Source organism: Musa acuminata, chromosome BXJ1-11 (genome assembly GCF_036884655.1).
Source record: "Musa acuminata AAA Group cultivar baxijiao chromosome BXJ1-11, Cavendish_Baxijiao_AAA, whole genome shotgun sequence".
Lineage (NCBI taxonomy): Eukaryota > Viridiplantae > Streptophyta > Magnoliopsida > Zingiberales > Musaceae > Musa > Musa acuminata.
In genome coordinates, this window is record NC_088337.1 from 33,404,162 (window position 1) to 33,423,233 (window position 19,072).

At 46.7% G+C, this 19,072-nt stretch overlaps 4 protein-coding genes, 2 long non-coding RNA genes and 2 other non-coding genes across 8 annotated transcripts; 6 read left to right on the forward strand and 2 right to left on the reverse strand.

Annotated features, from left to right (window-relative positions):
• The first annotated feature begins 3,128 nt into the window (after nucleotides 1-3,128).
• LOC135596685 (pectinesterase inhibitor 28-like) lies at nucleotides 3,129-3,924 on the forward strand. The gene has a single exon (XM_065088744.1). It carries the CDS (start codon nucleotides 3,215-3,217, stop codon nucleotides 3,770-3,772), a length of 558 nt encoding a protein of 185 aa, XP_064944816.1. The 5' UTR covers nucleotides 3,129-3,214; the 3' UTR covers nucleotides 3,773-3,924.
• A 708-nt stretch (nucleotides 3,925-4,632) lies between these two features.
• TRNAR-UCG (transfer RNA arginine (anticodon UCG)) lies at nucleotides 4,633-4,706 on the reverse strand. The gene has a single exon. It is a non-coding gene; the product is annotated as a tRNA-Arg (tRNA).
• A 105-nt stretch (nucleotides 4,707-4,811) lies between these two features.
• On the forward strand, nucleotides 4,812-6,254 carry LOC135597814 (uncharacterized). Its single transcript, XM_065091337.1, has 2 exons — nucleotides 4,812-4,997; nucleotides 5,432-6,254. Exon 2 carries the CDS (start codon nucleotides 5,439-5,441, stop codon nucleotides 6,015-6,017), a length of 579 nt encoding a protein of 192 aa, XP_064947409.1. The 5' UTR covers nucleotides 4,812-4,997; nucleotides 5,432-5,438; the 3' UTR covers nucleotides 6,018-6,254.
• An 888-nt stretch (nucleotides 6,255-7,142) lies between these two features.
• Nucleotides 7,143-7,224, reverse strand: TRNAS-CGA (transfer RNA serine (anticodon CGA)). The gene has a single exon. It is a non-coding gene; the product is annotated as a tRNA-Ser (tRNA).
• Nucleotides 7,225-8,745: 1,521 nt separating this feature from the next.
• On the forward strand, nucleotides 8,746-11,005 carry LOC135596686 (uncharacterized). The gene is made up of 3 exons (XR_010480998.1): nucleotides 8,746-9,176; nucleotides 9,875-10,166; nucleotides 10,245-11,005. It is a non-coding gene; the product is annotated as an uncharacterized LOC135596686 (long non-coding RNA).
• A 583-nt stretch (nucleotides 11,006-11,588) lies between these two features.
• LOC135596687 (uncharacterized) lies at nucleotides 11,589-12,761 on the forward strand. Its single transcript, XR_010480999.1, has 2 exons — nucleotides 11,589-11,806; nucleotides 12,002-12,761. It is a non-coding gene; the product is annotated as an uncharacterized LOC135596687 (long non-coding RNA).
• An 853-nt stretch (nucleotides 12,762-13,614) lies between these two features.
• On the forward strand, nucleotides 13,615-15,325 carry LOC135585500 (uncharacterized). Its single transcript, XM_065091339.1, has 2 exons — nucleotides 13,615-14,356; nucleotides 14,446-15,325. Exons 1-2 carry the CDS (start codon nucleotides 14,167-14,169, stop codon nucleotides 15,177-15,179), a joined length of 924 nt encoding a protein of 307 aa, XP_064947411.1. The 5' UTR covers nucleotides 13,615-14,166; the 3' UTR covers nucleotides 15,180-15,325.
• Nucleotides 15,326-15,574: 249 nt separating this feature from the next.
• Nucleotides 15,575-18,685, forward strand: LOC135597815 (putative pentatricopeptide repeat-containing protein At5g52630). The gene is made up of 2 exons (XM_065091338.1): nucleotides 15,575-18,163; nucleotides 18,399-18,685. The coding sequence occupies exon 1, from the start codon at nucleotides 15,795-15,797 to the stop codon at nucleotides 17,937-17,939; it is 2,145 nt and encodes a 714-aa protein (XP_064947410.1). The 5' UTR covers nucleotides 15,575-15,794; the 3' UTR covers nucleotides 17,940-18,163; nucleotides 18,399-18,685.
• The last annotated feature ends 387 nt before the right edge of the window (nucleotides 18,686-19,072 follow it).

Sequence of the window (19,072 nt, forward strand, 5' to 3'; positions counted from 1 at the left end):
ATTCTCCGACAGTTCACAAAATAAAAGGTACTCTTGACTATATTCATTCAGACCTTTTGGGTCCAGCTCATGTTCAATATAAGGGTGGTGCCAGGTATATGTTGACTTTCATTGACGATTATTCCAAGAAAGTTTGGGTTTATTTTTTGAAGCATAAAAATGATGTTTTTTTAACCTTTAAACAATGGAAGGCTTTAATTGAGAAGCAAACAGGTAAACAGATTAAGCGGCTTCGAACAGATAATGACATAGAATTTTGTGAAAGCGACTTTGATGAATTCTGCAAGAATGAAGGAATCGTTTGGCATCACACTGTTAGGATGATGCCTCAGCAAAATGGTGTGGCCGAACGTATGAACAGAACACTCTTGGAGAGAGCAAGGTGTATGCTCTCAAATGCAGGGTTAACAAAGGATTTTTGGGCAGAGGCGATTAATATGACCTGTTACGTTGTCAACTACGCTCCTTCTGTGGCACTTAACTTTAAAACTCCGGAGGAAGTTTGGTCAGGTACTCCTGCTAATTATTCTGATTTAAAAAATTTTGGGTGTCCAGCATACATGCATATAAATGAAGGAAAATTAGAGCCTCGAGCCAAAAAATACATTTTCCTTGGGTATACTTCTAGGGTGAAAGGATACATATTATGGTGTTCTGATCCCAAATTCTCAAAATTTGTAATCAGTAGAGATGTTATTTTGATGAATTGTCTATGTTATCTTCTAAAGATGAATCTACTAGTTTTACAAATGATAGTGCGCAGAAGCAAGTGGAGCTTGAGATTGGTAGTTCAGATTCTTTTAAGTCGAACTCTTATACTCAAAGAATAACGGTAGATGGTCCCGAGTCTACTAATGCAGAAGATCTAGAGGAAGAGTAATATTCCATAGCCAAGAATAGACCACGGAGAGATATTCGATAATCACAAAGATATGCAAATTTGGTTGCATATGCTTTGTCTATTGCAGAAGAAACAAGTGAAGTTGGTGAGCCTACTACCTACTCAGATGCAGTTTCTTATGATAATTTCGCTAAGTGATTGATTGCGATGAATGAAGAAATTGAATCTCTCTATCGGAATAGAACTTGAGATCTTACGAAGCTGCCTTCGGGTAAGAAAATTATTGGATGCAAATGAGATATTATTGCTGAGGGAAAGGTCCTTGTTCAGAAAATTCATACGAAGGACAATCCAACTGATATGCTTACGAAGCCTCTTCCGATTTACAAGTTCAAGCAGTGCTTGGACTTGGTTGGTGTTGGACTTGGTTGGTGTTTATTGTTAGTGATTGCTCATTGGGGCTTTTGTGAAGAGGTGAAGTAAGTTTTGTTAGGACATGCTAAGGTGGAGATTTGTTAGTTTGGCAAGTCTCATAGTCCCACATTGGTAAAATCAGGCATGTTATCTCCTATTGGAACTATAAATAAGGCCCTGAGCTTTGAAATCAAATGCATCACAAGTGACACCACAAGAAAACCTAATTGTTTGCTTTAGGTTTTTCTTGTTCAGTAATTTTTGATGTTTTATGACCTAGGAACATCTTCCTAAGGCATTTGTAATAGTTCATGTAGTGATTTGCTCATCATTCGTTCGTGGATATAGGTCAATTGATCGAACCACATAAATCTGATGTTCTTTTGCTTTTATTCTTTCTGCTTTATTATTTTTATTGGATTATCAAAATTACCTTTTGGTAAATTTCCTAGGACCAGCTCTAATAAACTATAATCTATTCAAGCTCTCCAAACTAATTAGTTAGAATACCACTAAAATCTCTAATTGATATTTGAGTAGACATCCAAACGATAGCCAAATTCAAAAATTGGCTTGTGCAAATCAGAAATAGCATCAAATTCCTTACGAAAACCCGCAGACAATAATCTGAATCTTTCATTTAGTAAAAGCCTAAATCTGTCTTTAGGCAATCCATGAGCAAATGCAGAACCGCTTATGTCATCAACTTGAACTTTTCTTCGAATCCCATTAGTCTATATCATATTTGACTTACGATCCACCTAATAGACTCATTTGCAAATAATTAGATTTACATTTTTTAGCTTTAACACAAGATCTTAAGCTTTCTTTATTTATGGCATCCTCTCCCACCTTAATTGGTGGGAATCCCTGACAAGGCCGTGCTCTGCCGCCGCCCGGATCAGATACCGTTGCCCGCGGTACAGCGCCACTAACGGCGGCTCCTTCACCTAGGAGTCTTGGCTCCTTATCAACAGCCGAGTGACGGTAGGAAGAGAAGCCAAATGGTGAGGGAGAGAGAATGAAATAAGCGATGGAGAGGGATTGCAGTGGACGTGATTGAAAACGAGACGGAGAGCGAGCGAGGATCAAAAGGCCTTACAGTGAGTTAGTATGACCGGAAAAGGCTGTGGCTGTCTACAGGACCACGAGGCCTTCCTTCAACATGAATCCAAGAAAGCAGGGTACCGTAAAGATGACGGTACGAAGTCTACAAAGGCCTAAGATTGCTCACGGGGGTGGAGCACAAAGATGCTTGGCTGCTGGACCAGCTTGTGATTGATATGTTGTCAGAGATGCCATCATAGTGTATATTATATGCACAACACATGAACAAAGCTTGTGATTGATCTTTGCCGGTTAAGCTTCAAGGAGCAGCATCACTCGTCCGGATCATAGCGGACCAATCTCAAGATGGACATGATGACGACCTGTTCCATTCGGTGAGTATCCGCGGATTCGGGTCCGCTACCCGTGAACTGTCTCTTTGACACTCGCGCATGCCGGTCGACTCTCTCCTGTTGGACCTCTTTAAGGTGTTGGAAACATTTATATGAGAGATAAAGAAAATTGAGGACGTCACACCGCCGAAACACATACAAAGTTGGGGGAGTTTGCACATACGTTGACTTCATATCCAACCGATGAGTTAGTTACATGCACCTCACCTCCGATTGCAGAGCACTGCCAAACAAACCAGACGACGAGAGAGCCCTTCGCAAGCAGGAGTAGGACGACCGCGCCTAACCATTGGGGTCATTCACGTGCCACACAACACGACAACCAATCCAACAAAACATCTTGCTTACAATCCTCTCGTCCTTCACAACCCGTCCAAACCATCTCACCAATAACATCCGCAGCCAATGCTGCAGGCACTTGCGCCTCTCTCTCTCTCTCTCTCTCTCTCTCTCTCTCTCTCTCTCTCTAACCATTCCTTCTCTGTTCCTCTCAAACACAATGGCTTCCGCTCTACCCTTCCTGGTCTTCTTCTTCCTCCTCCTCCTCCTCCCTCTTTTCCCCCTCGCCCTTTCCCGCGGAATCCCCGGTAGCACTGCTGCGCCCAGCCTTGTTCAAAAGACATGCAATGAGACGACGTACTACGACTTGTGCGTCAGTTCCCTCGGGTCCGACCCCCACAGCCGCAAGGCCGACGTCAAGGGCCTCTCCACCATAGCCATCGACATCGCCATCTCCAACGCCACCAACACCTCGTCCTTCGCCGCCGCTCTCGCCCACAACGCCACCGACGCGTCCCTCGTCGCCGTCCTCCGGGCCTGCGCCACCAAGTACGCCAACGCCCGCGAGGCGCTGCAGTGGTCGCTCGACGCGCTGTCCACCGAGGCCTACGACTACGCCTTCGTCCACGTGAGCGCGGCCGCCGAGTACCCCAACGTGTGCCGCGTCCTGTTCCGCCAGAACCCCAGGCTGGTGTACCCGGCGGCCATGGCTCGCAGGGAGGAGGACTTGGAGCACCTCTGCACCATAGCTTTGGAGATCATATCGCTTCTTGGCTGATGAAGTATAACGTGCAAAAAAACCTACTATCACCTTGTCTCCCTTCCTTGTGTTACTACATTCTCGCTAAATCATGCAAAGTAGATGTGAAATTATATGGTTGTTGTGGTCTTCACTTGATCCACCAAAATAACAAGTCTCTTTTGGGGTTTGTTTCTCTTTCTAAAAGCTAAGGCTAGGTTCTTCGTAGTTGATTGATTCTGCTTGACCATTGGGTGAGACGCTGCTGAAAAATAGGTGCATTGCCTGCTGACTATTTGTACGTTTTCTGTTCTCTTTTGGAGGCGAACTGGAAAGGCTAGTTGTCATGGCCCCTCTGACAGTGCATAAAAGTTGAAAGATTCCTTTATTTTCGTTTGCTGCAAATGGTGATTCATCTGAAGCTCTTATGTCGTTCCATCTCTATCCAAAAACATGAGTGAGGCTGCAAGGGTTGTGTTTTTTTTGTTCTCCCTTTAAACAAAAAGAGCTTACTTGCTCACAGTATGTATAAGCATTATCTATGAGACTAACCCCACTGCAGAAAGATGCTTTAGAATAATTAAAAACAACCTCTCGATATTTTGATGACCGATATTGAAACTCTCTGAAATAATAACTTTTATTTATATTTGGATGGAAAAGTCAGAGATCAGCGAGTAGAGGAAAAGACATCTCAAGATGTTGCGCCTTTTACGGAAGAATAAATGTGCAACGAAGAAAGGTGTGTTTTTAAATAGGTGCCCGGTGATTTCTGGGTAATAATAATCACGAAAAGACATCTTATGTAAAAAAAAACGTTTATTAAGAAAATTAGTGGCGCGATTGCCTAAATTTTAGATGTGATAATTTACCCCCGACTCTCGACAAAAAATATCCAACGACCACAGTGGGAGTCGAACCCACGACCTTCTGATCCGAAGTCAGACGCGCTAATCCACTGCGCTATGCGGTCGGTGATGACAAACGTTGAGAACTTTATTTACATATCCTTTAGAAAAAGAAAACGATGCCACGTATTGGCCAGCGCTCAAAAGGCCGTCGATTTCGAGAAGAGCCCTAAAACTGTCATCTTGATCAGTGACCACTCATCCCGACGGCTAACCCTAAACCCTCCCCCGAGCGAAGCTTCTCTCCATCTCTCCTCCCCTTTCTTCGATCCGCCGCTAAATCTCGGCTGCCCCGCGTCGATCGAGCTCGGAGGCCGTGGATTCCCGCTTCTTCTCCTCACCAATCGCCACATTCGGTAAGCAATTCCGGATCTTGCCGGGTCTCTATTTCAGTGTCTCTTATCTGGGCATTTCGACTTGTTCATTTGACGTCTGTTTTGTCATCCACTTTGCTTAAATAACCGTTCATCTAAGACTTTCCGACGGTGAATGAATCGAGTGATTTATAACTGCAAGAATTGGAGACATTTTAAAGTTTTTCGAGCGATTTATAACTCGTTGTGATGTTAAACTTCTTTCGTTTCTTTCTTCGATTGTTTCACATTATTGGACGCATTTTCTGCACGAATCGGAGAGGGTTTGCACAAGTTTTTTCTACAGTGCCGATTTTTCAAGTGGTAGTCTGCAAGAACAGAAAAAAAAGTATCAATCTTGACGTTGGATTGTTATCAGCTCTATAATTGGCTGTTCTTTGCAATTTGCTACCGTGTTTTAAAAGCGTTGGTATTAGTATTAGGATGCGGCTGCGTACGACCTTCAAATGTCTTCGGCATTCTGTCGAACTGTCGAAAAGAAGCGTAATATCACCACCGCATCGCCTCTTCAGTGATGTTGTGGCCGGAGAGGCTAGCTCGAAGCCGAAAAGATACAAATACCCGGCGGTCTATGACCCATTTGGGCCGAGACCTCCTCCATCCGATAAAGTCTTGCAGCTTGCTGATCGAATCGTGGCCCTCCCCCCTGAAGAGCTGAAACAGATTGGTCCCACTCTCCTGGAGCGGCTGAATCAACCCAAGCTGCAGCCAATATCGGCTCAAGGTTTCAGTTTCGGCCCGCAGACAGGTGCCGCTCCAGCAAAAGCCGAGGAGAAGAAAGTGGAGAAGACGGCGTTTGATGTCAAATTGGAGAAGTTTGATGCTGCTGCGAAGATCAAGGTGATCAAGGAGGTCAGGACGTTTACCAATCTCGGCCTGAAGGAGGCTAAGGATCTAGTAGAGAAGGCACCGGTTATGCTGAAGCAAGGGGTCACTAAGGAGGAGGCTAACGAGATAATAGAGAAAATAAAAGCTGCTGGTGGTGTTGCTGTAATGGAGTGAAAGGGCTCGGTCTCAGAGTTTTATTCTGAATGCACAATTCCATTATTTTGCTAGTGAAATGTGCTTCCAAATGATGGCTCAGAACATTTTGTCCTGGGTGAGCATGTGTGACTCAAGATCTTGTTTGAGATCTTGTATTCATTGTTATTATTGAGACTGGCTGCTGGTGAAGCATCATCAGTCAATAAGAGCACAAGGAGATACTTTTGATGATCAATGCCATTGCTCCTTTGTTTAGACCTCTATTATTCTTCATGTCCTTTGATCAACTTAATACATCTCGGGAACACGTTTGGTTACTTCACCAATTCATGGTCATTGAATGATGCAACATCTCCAGACACAGTCTGCATCATGTGTTCTTTTTGTCCTACTCGGTTTACATATTGCATCACACACAACAACTGGATCAAGCATTTCAATTGTTCATTGTGCGATAGAAATGAAATGTTCAACAGGCAGTTGTTTTGAGTTCATCACTGGAGATTCTGAAATAACAGTTGGAAGAGATCTGACAGGAGCTTTGCCTTCTCTTGTATTACATGAACATTCTTTTTTGTGTGTGCTTCATGTTTTTAAGTTTTTGTGATGCATGTTGTTCATGTTTGGAGGCCGTCTTTTTTTGTTCTTTTGGTTAGCCTGCTTGGACTCTGCAAATAAGCAATCTTGATAATCGAGAGGCATGTAGATACTGGTCATGGTTTTTACTGTATCTAAATGTGGTACGATTATGTTTCTGTTGTTGTTTTTGCACGCTTGTGTTTCTCGATCTTATACAGTGCTTTTCATACGATGAGACTTGTATATGTGTTCCTTAATCTTTTAATTTTGCTTGTTTGCGTCGTTGGTATGATGTTTGGATTCCTCTGCTCCAAGTCATTGGTGCGAGCTCTTTCGGTCTGCTCTGCTATAGATTTGGCTGCTTTTCCGATTGATCTATCAATGTAATTATCATGCTTGCATTTTATTTTGCCTTCGTCATGCCAATGCTGATCCCAAATGAGTGCTAGAAGATGCATCAGATTTGGATCCGCATTTGATCCAGGAATTATCGTCGTAAAATAAATGCCAATTTTACGATGAGACTTTCCAACATTGTAGAGCCAAAAAGTTTCAATTACGAGTCGTCGACAGCAGGATTCGAACCTGCGCAGGCAGAGCCCAACAGATTTCGAGTCTGTCTCCTTAACCACTCGGACATATCGACGTCGTTGTTATTGTGCCCGATAAATATCTAAATATATTTAATTTCGACTTCAGACTTACCATCAAACAGATTCAATATCCAGTTTTGTTGACCGACAATTTTAACGTTATCACTGCCCTATTTTTGTTCGATTCTTCTAAATCAGTTCAACATTTTGAGATAGAGATCTATGAAACTTGAGCAAAGTTTCCCTTTGTTTTCACTCCATAAAATAGAAGCTTAAACCACGAGTGGTGACCAAAGGAAACCTATTTCTGATTAGCCTGAACTTTAGGGATGAGCAGTAACCTACTTATCATTGAATGAGCTGTGTTGTTTCTCTTCTTAAAAACAGAAAGTAAGTTTATAGGCTTGAATTTGGAGATCTGGTTATCGAAATCTGATGATACATCTAATTTATATAGCACAAGCAGCATCAGACACGCACGACATGGATTTCCCTCGTTGACTATATATTTATTTATCTGTCGAGAGTTTGATGTTACCGGGTGAAATGTTCAGAGGATTCCATCTTTTTCTTCTTTGACTTTTTCTCAGATTTACAAGCGCGCTGTCGTATGGTTCGAATTCGTTGATTGGGCTATTCATTTCTGCTCGTCCACTTTCTTCTCCTTTAATCAACATTCTTGTATTCTTCTGAACGGTTCCACATGCTGTGTTTGATGCAGGGAAAAGAAGAACCAGCGCTACAGAGCCATGGTTGGACGCATCCTTAAGCTCTTGCTTTATGCCATGGGTTGCTTTCATGGGGAGACTTTCTTGCTTTCGGAGATGAAAGTGACCGTGTTGGTACGCCTCATGTTTGTTCCGTTCCTGTTACTTGGAGAAGCAAAGGATCGATGTGAAAGACAAAGCGCCCAGCCCAGTTTTATTATCACAAACCTAATGAATGATCCAAGTCTCAACTCATTCCATGTTTCGGTTCCTAGAGAATGCCTCCTTGTTTGCAATCATCAACGCCTTCTCGGACAAACTTATTCGTCCTGTTGACGGCAGACCCTCACTGCATGCATCATCATAGTATATTGAAGGCACTGGCCCCCCTCCTGTCCTACCGCTCTTCTTCTCGGACAACCTACAATCGTAGCAGCTCATATGTATATGTACATCCCCCTTCTTTAATCACCTGTTGAAACAAGGGATGCCTGCCCTCTGCAAACATCCTTTTGTAGCTTCATTCATTTACTTACCCTCCTCCTCCGTCATTGCTTCATGCGGGAGCTCCAATGGATGATATGGCCGTTCGCTTTTCTGCTTCGGATAAAGACCTACGGGCCCCTACAGCCATGTATTATCATCATCGACAAGAAAAAAGGTTCGGGGAATGTCATGGCTCCTCGACTGCGATCCTCCTTGGGTTTTTGGTTTTACTGGTCATGTGCACCGCGCTTCGAGTCTTTTTAGGTGACCCATTGCTTTCTTCTCCTGAATCATGATACCTCTACCGATGCATCTGTATCAGCTCTCGCCTTAGATTCTGCTCTTCTCTTTCCTTGTTGTGAGGTCGCTGTAGACGTGATTTTGACTCCCTCATTTTGTCAAACTCGGAAGCATTATACAGTGTGGTGATAGTTTTATGCCACGCTTGCGGCCTGTCTTGTAATTTATAGCTGGCGTAGCAGCTTTTCTTTTCGAAAGTGGTGGTGGGAAGCACGTAGGATACTAGCTTTGCCCTTTGTTTATCTTCCTTCTCCCGACATGACATTGCCTAAGTGATCTCGGGTCATGGTTTCGATCAGTCCATTGTCATTGGGCAGGCATCAAGTACTGGTTTGTCATGAGAGGGAAGAAGCTTGTTGAGCGGAGGACATGAAAGAAGGCCGAGCATCCATTGCAGCCCGGCCGGTTGGAGATTGTTGATTGCGCTTTGGCTTGCACCGTCAACGAGTAACTTTCTTTCTTTCCTTCCGGGTGGGTAGCACCATTGCAGCCTGCAAGTCTTCACCTGACTGGTTCGTTTTCTACTTTTGCTTCTTGTCAGTAGTTCCCATTCATTTCTGTTCACCTTGAATTCCATGGCCGGTCTGCATGCTTCTTGCTTGCGCTTCACCTCTCGCACCATTACGGTCATCATTCTGAGAAAGTACTAACAACAGCTCGCTCTCTCTCTCTCTCTCTCTCTCTCTCCCCGTCGTTAAACCGCAGTTCTCTTCAGCTACATTGTTGTAGCAGCAAATTTGGGTTCCTATATACCGACTCGGGCTTGTGCTGACATCTGAATTAAGAAAGATTGGGTCCAAATTTCTGTGCTTCTACTGCTTAAGAGATACCCCCATCATATGTTTTCTTTTGAACATCTTGAACCTTTTCGTTTGCAATCACTTGAAACTTTTAGTAATGAGTTTCCCAGACAACTGTATGTTCATCCCTTTTTCTCGTTGTTATTGGAATGGGCAAAGGAAAGTAATAAAGAAGAGATAGTAGAAGAGCTGCTTTAACACGAGTGATCCTCCAAGAATGACGGTTCAAGTGGAATCCATTTGTGGGTGATAAAGATTAATGAAGTATGGATTAGAATGGGCACATAGCTTGCTAGATTCTCTTAATTTCACATGACACAATAGCCTTGTCATGGCAATCTCTTAGCTGAGTTTGATCTTTGTAAGTTCTAGTTGAGCAGGCTACTGACCCGCATATTGTTGGTGTACAGGGAGGGACAAAAAACCATGAATGGTTTTGGAGAGAGGTCATCATCAGAACTAGCTTACCGTAGGGATGGTTCTTGGAAGGACATGGGAACATCAATGAGTGCCATCTCGTTCGGTTTAGCAGCCACCGCGATCTTGATCTCTATGTTCCTCGTCATGGCCATATTTGAGCATCTAATCAAGCCAAGGGCATCGTTTCTTCGCTCCCGAAACAATGCACATGGTTCGTCGGAGCTCGACCGGCCACAAGCTCAGATTCATCGCTCTCAGGAGAAGGTTCAGAATTCCATAACAGTAAGTTCCTCAGAATTATTGCCTGTAATGCTTCGGCAGTAAGTCACTCTGACCACCATTGTCGCTTGGTGATGGCAGGTCGGAACGCAGTGCGCATCTGATCTCTCTGTGTTAATGCCGGGACAGCGGTTTCCCACTTACATCGCACAGCCTGCTCCTCTACCTTGCCCCAGAGAGGGGATAATTTGGCCCTCCCATGTTGCTCATGTGTCCTACATGTAGCTGATGTGATCTATCGCCTATAGCTTGGAAACAGCTGTCTGCAATGTGATTTGTTCATACGAATACGATTTGATTTTTCTTTCACGCTCAAATGTAATGCCAAAACCAAGACATCCTTAATCTCGGCAAGTAATCGGGATGTAAGCAGGTACAACAGCTGATTTCTTGTGGGAGGAAAACCGAGGACGGGCTACTTTTCCTGTTTCCTTCTGCAGACCATTTGATGAGGGGAAATGCCAATGAAATGAGAGTAATCCAAAAAGCTTAATCAACGCTACAAAAATCTATAAGGAAGCAGCTCATCTACTTCTAATGCAAGAAACTGAAGGCCAACTGGAAGGAAAAGAACGTAGCAGACACTTGAGCAAAGTCAGACCTGAGACACTAATGCTTGAAGTTCCACATCTGATGAGACCAGGGAATCGATCAACCATCCCAACAAAAAACCATCTTCCTCTTGCAATTGCTACACGATCGAGCTTGGCCTCATCGCCCTGTTTACAGAAGAAAGGAGAGAGCAACATTATTAACCAAGTGTTGTTGGAAAATCCAAATCTAAAGGTTCTTCAAAAGACTCGAATTTGCTTCTTTTTATGATCCAGCCATTTATGGATAGAAGTAGCCAAATCAAAGCGTATTATTTATCTTCTTGCCGGAGAAATATTGACTTGTCTACTCAACGTCTCAAATTAGTAATGAAAGTTTCAAATTAGATCTCCGTTTCACAATGCACAATAATTTTCTTAGTTATTATTTCATCTCTTAGTTATTCTCTTTTGCCACCGTAATATTCATTCATTCATTCCTCTCATTGATCAGATTGCTTGGGAAATCATTCAGTCCTCTTTGACTGTCATGCCAGTGCATGCCGGCCCACCTCTTAGTTCTGGAGCATTCCTTCGACTCAGCCGACTCCATACACTGTCTGTCTCCAGCTGACAGTCCAAAGATTGCCTGAGACGGGACTTAGCAAATCGAAATGGAGTCTTACCGCAATGGCCATCGCTTCGGCCATCCATGCCTCAATTATTTTCTTTGTCCTTTTGACATGCTTTGAGAAACGATGGTTTCTATTGGAGAGTTGTCTGTCTGTCAAAGGGTTAATTTCATGAAGGAAAAGAAGAAATTTCTCATGCTTAGTGTGAAGTAAAAAACATATGTTTCGATCCACTAACGTGCTACTGTCCGGTCCTCTCAGAACTCAGTCTTCCCCATGTAGGAAGGCAACTACCAGGCGCCAATGCTTTAGACCTGAGGACAATAAGGAGGAGTCGTTGGACGGACAGTCCCCAACTTCTTCCCATTCATCTTTCTCTGTGGCGTTGACTTTGCATTGGTGTGCTCGAGAGGGCACTCCAAAGACCAGTCTTCCATTCCAGAGCCAAGTCCTCCCCGCTTTGGAAGTCTCCCGGCTCTTGGTAATTCATCTTTACCAAGTCCCAGTCAATTTTCTTTTTGCTGTTCTTCTCAGAACGATCTTTTCGGCTAGCTCTCGGTTGGTACATTATTTACTATATCTCTCCACAGTTCTTTTCGGCTAGCATCCCCTTTGACCCTTTGGTTTAAATGCACCTCCTCAATCCATATTTCTGGCTCCGCCACCCACCTTGCAGGTTTCCTGATCACAAATTTCAATCTCCAGCTGCCCACTGCACCATCATCACCGCCCCTATTCCATCTGAAGCTCCTTGCCTGCCAAATTTCGCAAGGCTTTGTCACCTCCTCGAAGTAGTCAAGCATGATGAATGGGTACCGCAAGATGAGGGTGAGCGATCGCTTCATAAGCAAGTCCAGTTCCATAGACTTCTCAGACCTCACCTTCTATCCTGAGCCAAAGGAAAGCCATGAACACCCATATCCCACATCTATGGCTCAAGAGGGAGACACCGATGTCGAGATTCATGATCAGTCCTTTACATGGGAAGAGGTGGATGCGGCACGGCCGGGCTCTGGGTTAGCACTTAGCAGGAGCTGCTCCTCTGCCTCTCGAAGGTTCAGGGCTAGTGGCAAGACCATCCTCGAGACCATGGTGAGGAAGGCCTTCACAATGAGGAGGTCCTCCTCTGTTGCTGGAGGGTACTGGAAGATCCATGACACCGATGGTGGAGATGGGGAAGGGGAGTTTGTAGAGGAGCAGCAGCTGAGATCTCCCATGAAGAAGAAGAAGAAGAAGAAGAAAGGGAATATTCTCAGGGCATGTAAACAGATCTTTGGATTCTAGGCAATGCCATCTTTTGTAACGAGACCTATCTTTCTTCGTTTGCTTCGAGAGGGAGAAAAAGAGAATAAAAAGAAGAAATTCTTGCTTGCTCCGATGCTTGTGTTGGCGTTTGCGATCGAATAATAATAGTTTCCCGTCCCTCGGTTTTCTTCCTTTTTGGACTGTGGTCATCACTCTCAGTTGTCTGAGACTACCTGCTCGAGCACATCAAGGCAAGCTGCCCTCCTTTTAAATGGTAATCTACCTAATTTATTTTGTTGTTCATCGTCTTAGCGCAATCGAATGGTGATCTACGAAGATTGGCGTCTCTTTGGGTGCAAAGATTATGTATCTTTTAATCTCTGTAGACGCAGTTGCTGTTTTTGATCGTCCAACATTAATTTCTCATTTATTTTTGGTCTTGCAGTTAATAAGACGCAACTCCTTGTCCTCTACCCCACACACAGATCGAAAAAGAAGAGAAAAATAAAAAAGAAAATATCTTTTTTGATTGGATTATTTCTATTTACAAGGCGTTCGATTTACGTCGAGAGCTTTAGCCTTTTCACTTGAGAGTTGCTTTTCAGCTGCCGGTTCCATGATTGAGGGACGCTACTGGAAAGTTTGGCTTCCAACCGATCCTATTGGACCTTTCGAGTGAGATCCAATCACAATTTAGATCCTTCCGAATGCTGGCATTAACAGGAATCTAAATCAGATTTTGAGCAGCATCCAACGTGAATAATCATGCTTGCTTAGTTAGATTTTCTTTTTTTTGTTTTCCGGCTTAATTTCTTTCCTCGGAACCGCGTGCTTGTTGAGATTCGCACGTAATCTTGATGGGCACTCCCAGATTGATCCCCACCCAACCCAAATAAAAGAAATGCCACCAAATATCCGCACTAGGTTCTTGAATTCCGAGAAAAGGACCCCACAGCCTTACAAGGGAGCGGGCCAAACGAAGCCCGATCTATATCGGTATCTTAGCAGCGACAGCGGCCGGACCGGAAGGGAATTATCCCACCCGGTGCACCTGCGGTGGGGTTTTAATATGTACTCCCAAATCGTCCCCATTCGTCTCATCTCCCTCCCTCAAGTCTTGGGGTACCGAGATCAATAACAGGCAAGCTTTTCCCTTTTCTTTTTCTTTTTGTATTCCCTGGGTGAATTTTACGTGGTTGTTCAGTTTGTGTTCGGTTCGTCCGCTGGAATCCTGTGAAGCTTCTCTGGTCTTTTGCTATTGTCGGCTCTGTGAAGCCTGACCCTATCTCCTGCGCCTCTCCAATCCATATTAGATCCGTTGTTCGTTGTCCTTCTCCCTCGCGCCGCGGGCGGGATCTCGTGGACATTTGATCTGGTTACGTTTCCTTGTTCAGGCTGGTGGAGTTCTTTTGGATCGCAAGTCCTTATCTTTTTCGTATCCTGCATTCTGTGGGGGATTTAAACGATTTTTTTTATTTTCTTTATTCGTGTATGTGATATAAAATTCCTATTAGCTGCTAAAGTCCTGCACGTAATAATAGCAGTAGCAGTCTCGGGAGGACCGTAGGCCGCACACACGCCGTAAGACTAGCGCTCATGACGAGAACAGCGCCAGGAGGCTCCTCCTCCTCCTCCTCCTCTTCCCCCTCGGTCTCCCCCAGGAACCGCCTGAAGTTCCTCTGCAGCTACGGCGGCAAGATCCTCCCCCATCCCTCCGACAACCACTTCAGGTACGTCGGCGGCGACACTCGCGTCCTCGTCGTCACACGCTCCATCTCCTTCTCGGGTAGGTTTATATGTATGTATGGATGTATATGTACGTATATACGCAGATTCAGACACACATAATCTTTCCTTGTATTTGGTGGGTAGCAGAGCTCAAGGAAAGGATCCAGGAGATGTTCCACTGCTGCGTAGCGATCAAGTACGAGCTGGTGGCCAAGGACTTGGAAGCCCTCGTCTCCGTCACCTGCGACGAGGACCTTGCCTACATGCTCGACGAGTACGACCGCCTCGACGCGCGGCAACCCCGCTTCCGCCTCTTCCTGTTCCCCTCGCCTTCCTCCAATCTCGCCGCCGCCACCGCCGACGACCATCGCCAGGTCGGTGGCGTTCCGGGAAGCCCTCGGCGCCCCATCTCCGCCGCCTCCTCCTCAGCTACCTCCACCATCGACGGCCAGGCCTCCATCCTCGCCCTTCGTCTCAACGCCCTCACCGCCAATGATGGTGGCGGAGGGACGCATCGGGTCCGTAGCGCGCCCAACCTGCGAGGCGGCGGATTGCTGAGCCAGATCGCCAATGGTGCCGCTGGCCAGTACCACCACAATCAGCCCGAGCAGCACGTCCTCCGCCGACAGAAGAGTTCTGGGGCATCATCGTACGGGTCTCATGCCGCCGGGGGGAGCCGGGCCCTGAGGGCATGTGGGGCCAAACTGCGCGAGGTCTGCAGGTGCGGTGGCGGGTGCCGAGTGACGTGGGTGCCGCAGCCGGCGGCGGTGGGCGGTCTCCACTACAGCGACCGGCGAGGCATGTGCTTTGGGCACGCGGAGGAGTCGTCCTCTCGCCGCTTATCGAGGTGCAGCTGGCCGCCTCCGAAGCCTGTCAGGTAACGGTAGGCCTTGTGACGTCCACCACTCTGGTTTCTTAAAAACATGTTCTCTCGATTTTGGTTTTGTTTTTGTTCTGTGGTGTTAAACGACCATATTAGAAAACGTTGTTCTTTTTCTGTTTATGTTTGTGCGATTTCGGTAGCAGATTAAGGAAGGATCCGACGGTGCTGTATAGTGTTTACGAGCATCGGACGGTCAAGAAAGACCGACATTATATGGAGACTTTGCATATACCGTATGGGAATTCCTTTCACTGTTTGTGGAGTTCGGGAGTATTCATTACAGGACATAAGAGACCACCTAAATAGTTACAAGGCAAATCCAAAATGCATACACAATGTATTATTGGAAGGAGAAAGGGGTAAATGTGAAGCACCTTTAGAGTAAAATTGACATTAACAAAAAAATAAAATCATGTACTCGTTCATTTTTATGAAAAACTACATGTACACAAAAAAAAAAATATATATTTGGATAATTTACCTACAAAAAAACACTAGTAATTGCTTTTTACTAAATGAGTGAGTGAGGTAAAGGCACCTCTTTCACATAAAGAACAATAGCAAGATCGTTAAATAGATCCCGACCCCAATTCCCGCCCTCCGTTCGACCAAAATGCCCCTTCGCCACCCCTTGCATCGCCCCACCGCCATCTCCTCCTCCTCCTCCTCCGTCCTTCTTCTGCGCCGCACCTTTTCGCTTCTCCATGCGTTCGCCGATCCCTACTCCCTCTCCGCGGCCCTCCGCGCCTGCTCCGCCGCCTCCCTCCTCCGCCCCGGGAAGCAAGCCCATGCCCTCGCCCTTACCTCCTCCCTCGCCAGCAACCCCCTCGTTGCCGCGCGCCTCGTCGACATGTACTCCGCTTGCCACCGTCTCGCCGCCGCTGCCCTCGTCTTCGACTCTGCCCAGCCCTCGGCCCTATCCAATCGCGTCCTCTGGTCCACTCTTATCGCGGGTCTCGTCCAGAACGGCGACGCCCGCAGCGCCATGGAGCGGTTCCGCAGCATGCGGGCGGGGGCCGTCGAGCCCAACCATTTCACTCTTCCGACCGTCCTCTCCGCCTGCGCTTCCGAGAGAGCGATTCGCTTCGGCCGCCAGGTTCACGGCTATGCAGTCCGGGCCGGCTTCTGCTCCAGTCCCTTCGTCCAGAGCTCGCTTGTTAGCCTCTACTCCAACTGCGCCGACCTCGGCAGCGCCAAGCGGGTCCTCGAGTCATCGGACTCGGGCGACCCGATCTCGTGGAACGCCCTGATCGTTAACTGTACGCGTGGCTCGTTGCACGCGGATGCACTATGCTTGTTCGCCGAAATGCACCGCCGGGGCCTCGCGTTGGACGAGTTCACCTACCCCTCCGCCCTGAATTCCGCCGCCTACATGGGCGACTTGGGCACCGGCGGATGCATCCACTGCCTAGTCCTACTGAGCGGCTTCGATTCCCATATGCACGTGGCGAACGCCTTGGTGGACATGTACGGCAAGCTGGGGAGCCTCAACTGCGCCCAAGGAGTGTTCGACCGAATGCCAAGGAGGGACGTTGTGACGTGGACCTCACTGCTCGTGGGACTCGCCCGCCAGGGGTCGCACGACGTGGCCCTCCAACTTTACTCCGATATGCGCGCCCATGGGATCGATCCGGACGAGTTCGCCATGGCAGGGGTGCTGAGTTCCTGCGCGGGTTCGACCGCTCTGGAGCTGGGCCGGCAGGTGCACGCCGCGAGCGCACGCCGCGGCGTCGACACGTTCCTCTCGGTTTCCAACTCGTTGATCACCATGTACGCCAGGAGCGGGTCCATCAACGATGCCTGCGCGGTGTTCGACGCCTCGCCCCGCCGCGATGCCATCACGTGGACCGCTCTGATCGTGGGATGCGCCCAGAATGGGCGGGGCAGGGATTCCCTCCGTCTCTACGACGAGATGCTCGAGGCCGGGGTCCGGCCGGACTACGTGACCTTCATCGGATTGCTATTCTCGTGCAGCCACGCCGGTCTGGTCGAGCCCGGTCGAGCTCATTTCGAATCGATGAAGAAGGTCTACGGTATAGCCCCCGGGCCGGAGCACTACGCGTGCATGATCGATCTGCTGGGCCGGTCCGGGCGGGTGGAGGAGGCGGTCGATCTGCTGGAGGGGATGAGCGGCAAACCGGATGCGACGGTGTGGAAGGCACTACTGGCGGCGTGTCGGGTGCACCGGAATGCGGGGCTAGCGGAGCGAGCGGCGGAGCGGCTCTTCGAGATGGCACCGGCGGACGCAGTGCCGTACGTGATGCTTTCGAACGTGTACTCTGCGGCGGGGCGGTGGGGCGACGTGGCACGGGTCAGGTCTCTGATGAGGGCTCGTGGGGTGAGCAAGGAGCCCGGGCGGAGCTGGATGGAGCAGGACGGAGCCGTGCACGTGTTTCGGGCGGGGGAGCGGGAGCACGAGCGGGCTGCAGAGATCTTCGCCAAGGTGGGGGAGATGATGCAGAGGATAGAAGAGGAGGGGCACACAGCGGACACGGGGTTCGCCCTGCATGACGAAGGGGAGGAGGAGAAGGCCGCTGGGCTAGCGCACCACAGTGAGAGGCTGGCCGTGGCCTGGGCTCTCATCAGTGTCCCACGAGGGAAGCCCATCCGGGTGTACAAGAACCTCCGGGTGTGCGGCGACTGCCACACGACCCTCAAGCTGGTCGCCAAGGTGTACGAGAGGACCATCGTGCTGAGAGATGCCAATTGCTTCCACCATATGAGGGAAGGCTTCTGCTCTTGTGGCGACTATTGGTGATCGGTTTATCCCTTCTGCACGACAATAAGGAAGAACGTGGGATCATCCGTAGATGGGCTTCAATGCATGGCACTGGTGTTTCTGCTGAAGCATGACTGTTCTACTGGAGATACCATCAGTCCCGCGGATCACTCCACCCATAGTTTGCAAGTCCAAAAGGGCGGCGGATCAGCAAATGCAACTTTGACGAGGGACATGCTAAGTGGAGTTATTTGAAAGATGCTGTGAGTATTATTCCTGTTCTTTAATTTAGATCCTTTTCTGACCCAATGACCTCATTTTGGAGCTTATTCTCGATTTGAACCGTGCCTGATTGCCTAAGTTATCCTAATGATGCATAGTGGAAATCCTAATGCAGGACATTGTTTAACAAGTAAAATAAAAAAAAAATGTGAAATGCATGAAACCAAACCAATACCATTGAATCCAGTTATGATATTTTTTCCCATCTGTTTGCAGCAAGAAAAATCAGATGTGAGCTTACCAAGAGAAACTGGTCATTTGGCTGCAGCTTTATCACCAGATTAGCAAAGGTAATTTCTCACTAAATTGGAACTTTTCTTTTCTCTTATGTTACTAGCTAATTCAACATTGAATAGATCTGGAATCACACAATGTACCAATTCTAGGTATTAATAGATATTTAGGGGATAGTTATATGGATGCTTATTGACACTTTTTTTTAATGTTAAAAAGCATTCTTGGGTTTCATTTTAATCATCTGAATATAAATCTGATGTTTCTAATTTGTTGTCACTTTAGGGTTTGTTTTATTCAGGTGATATGTGCACAAGCAAATAATTATGATTGGTCATTATAAGCGTAACAAGTATAATATATCCACAAAGCTTTTTTTTTTAAGGGTAAGTGACAAAAGTGGGATTCGATTTCAGCGATATACTATCAATGTCGTTATTTAGAATTTAATCGAAGATACTCTTCGGGTCGTAGGAAGTTCAGTTTATGATAAAATTGATGCAAAAAGGTTTCATTGTTTTTTTTTTCTTTGTTTGATGAAAACTGTTCAATAACAAACTAATCATATAAGACTCTCTTAAAGATGATTGTTTCTATATGTATCGAAGCAATCGATTTGTACTAGTAGTAGTAGTAGTAGTCTACTACCACAAGTG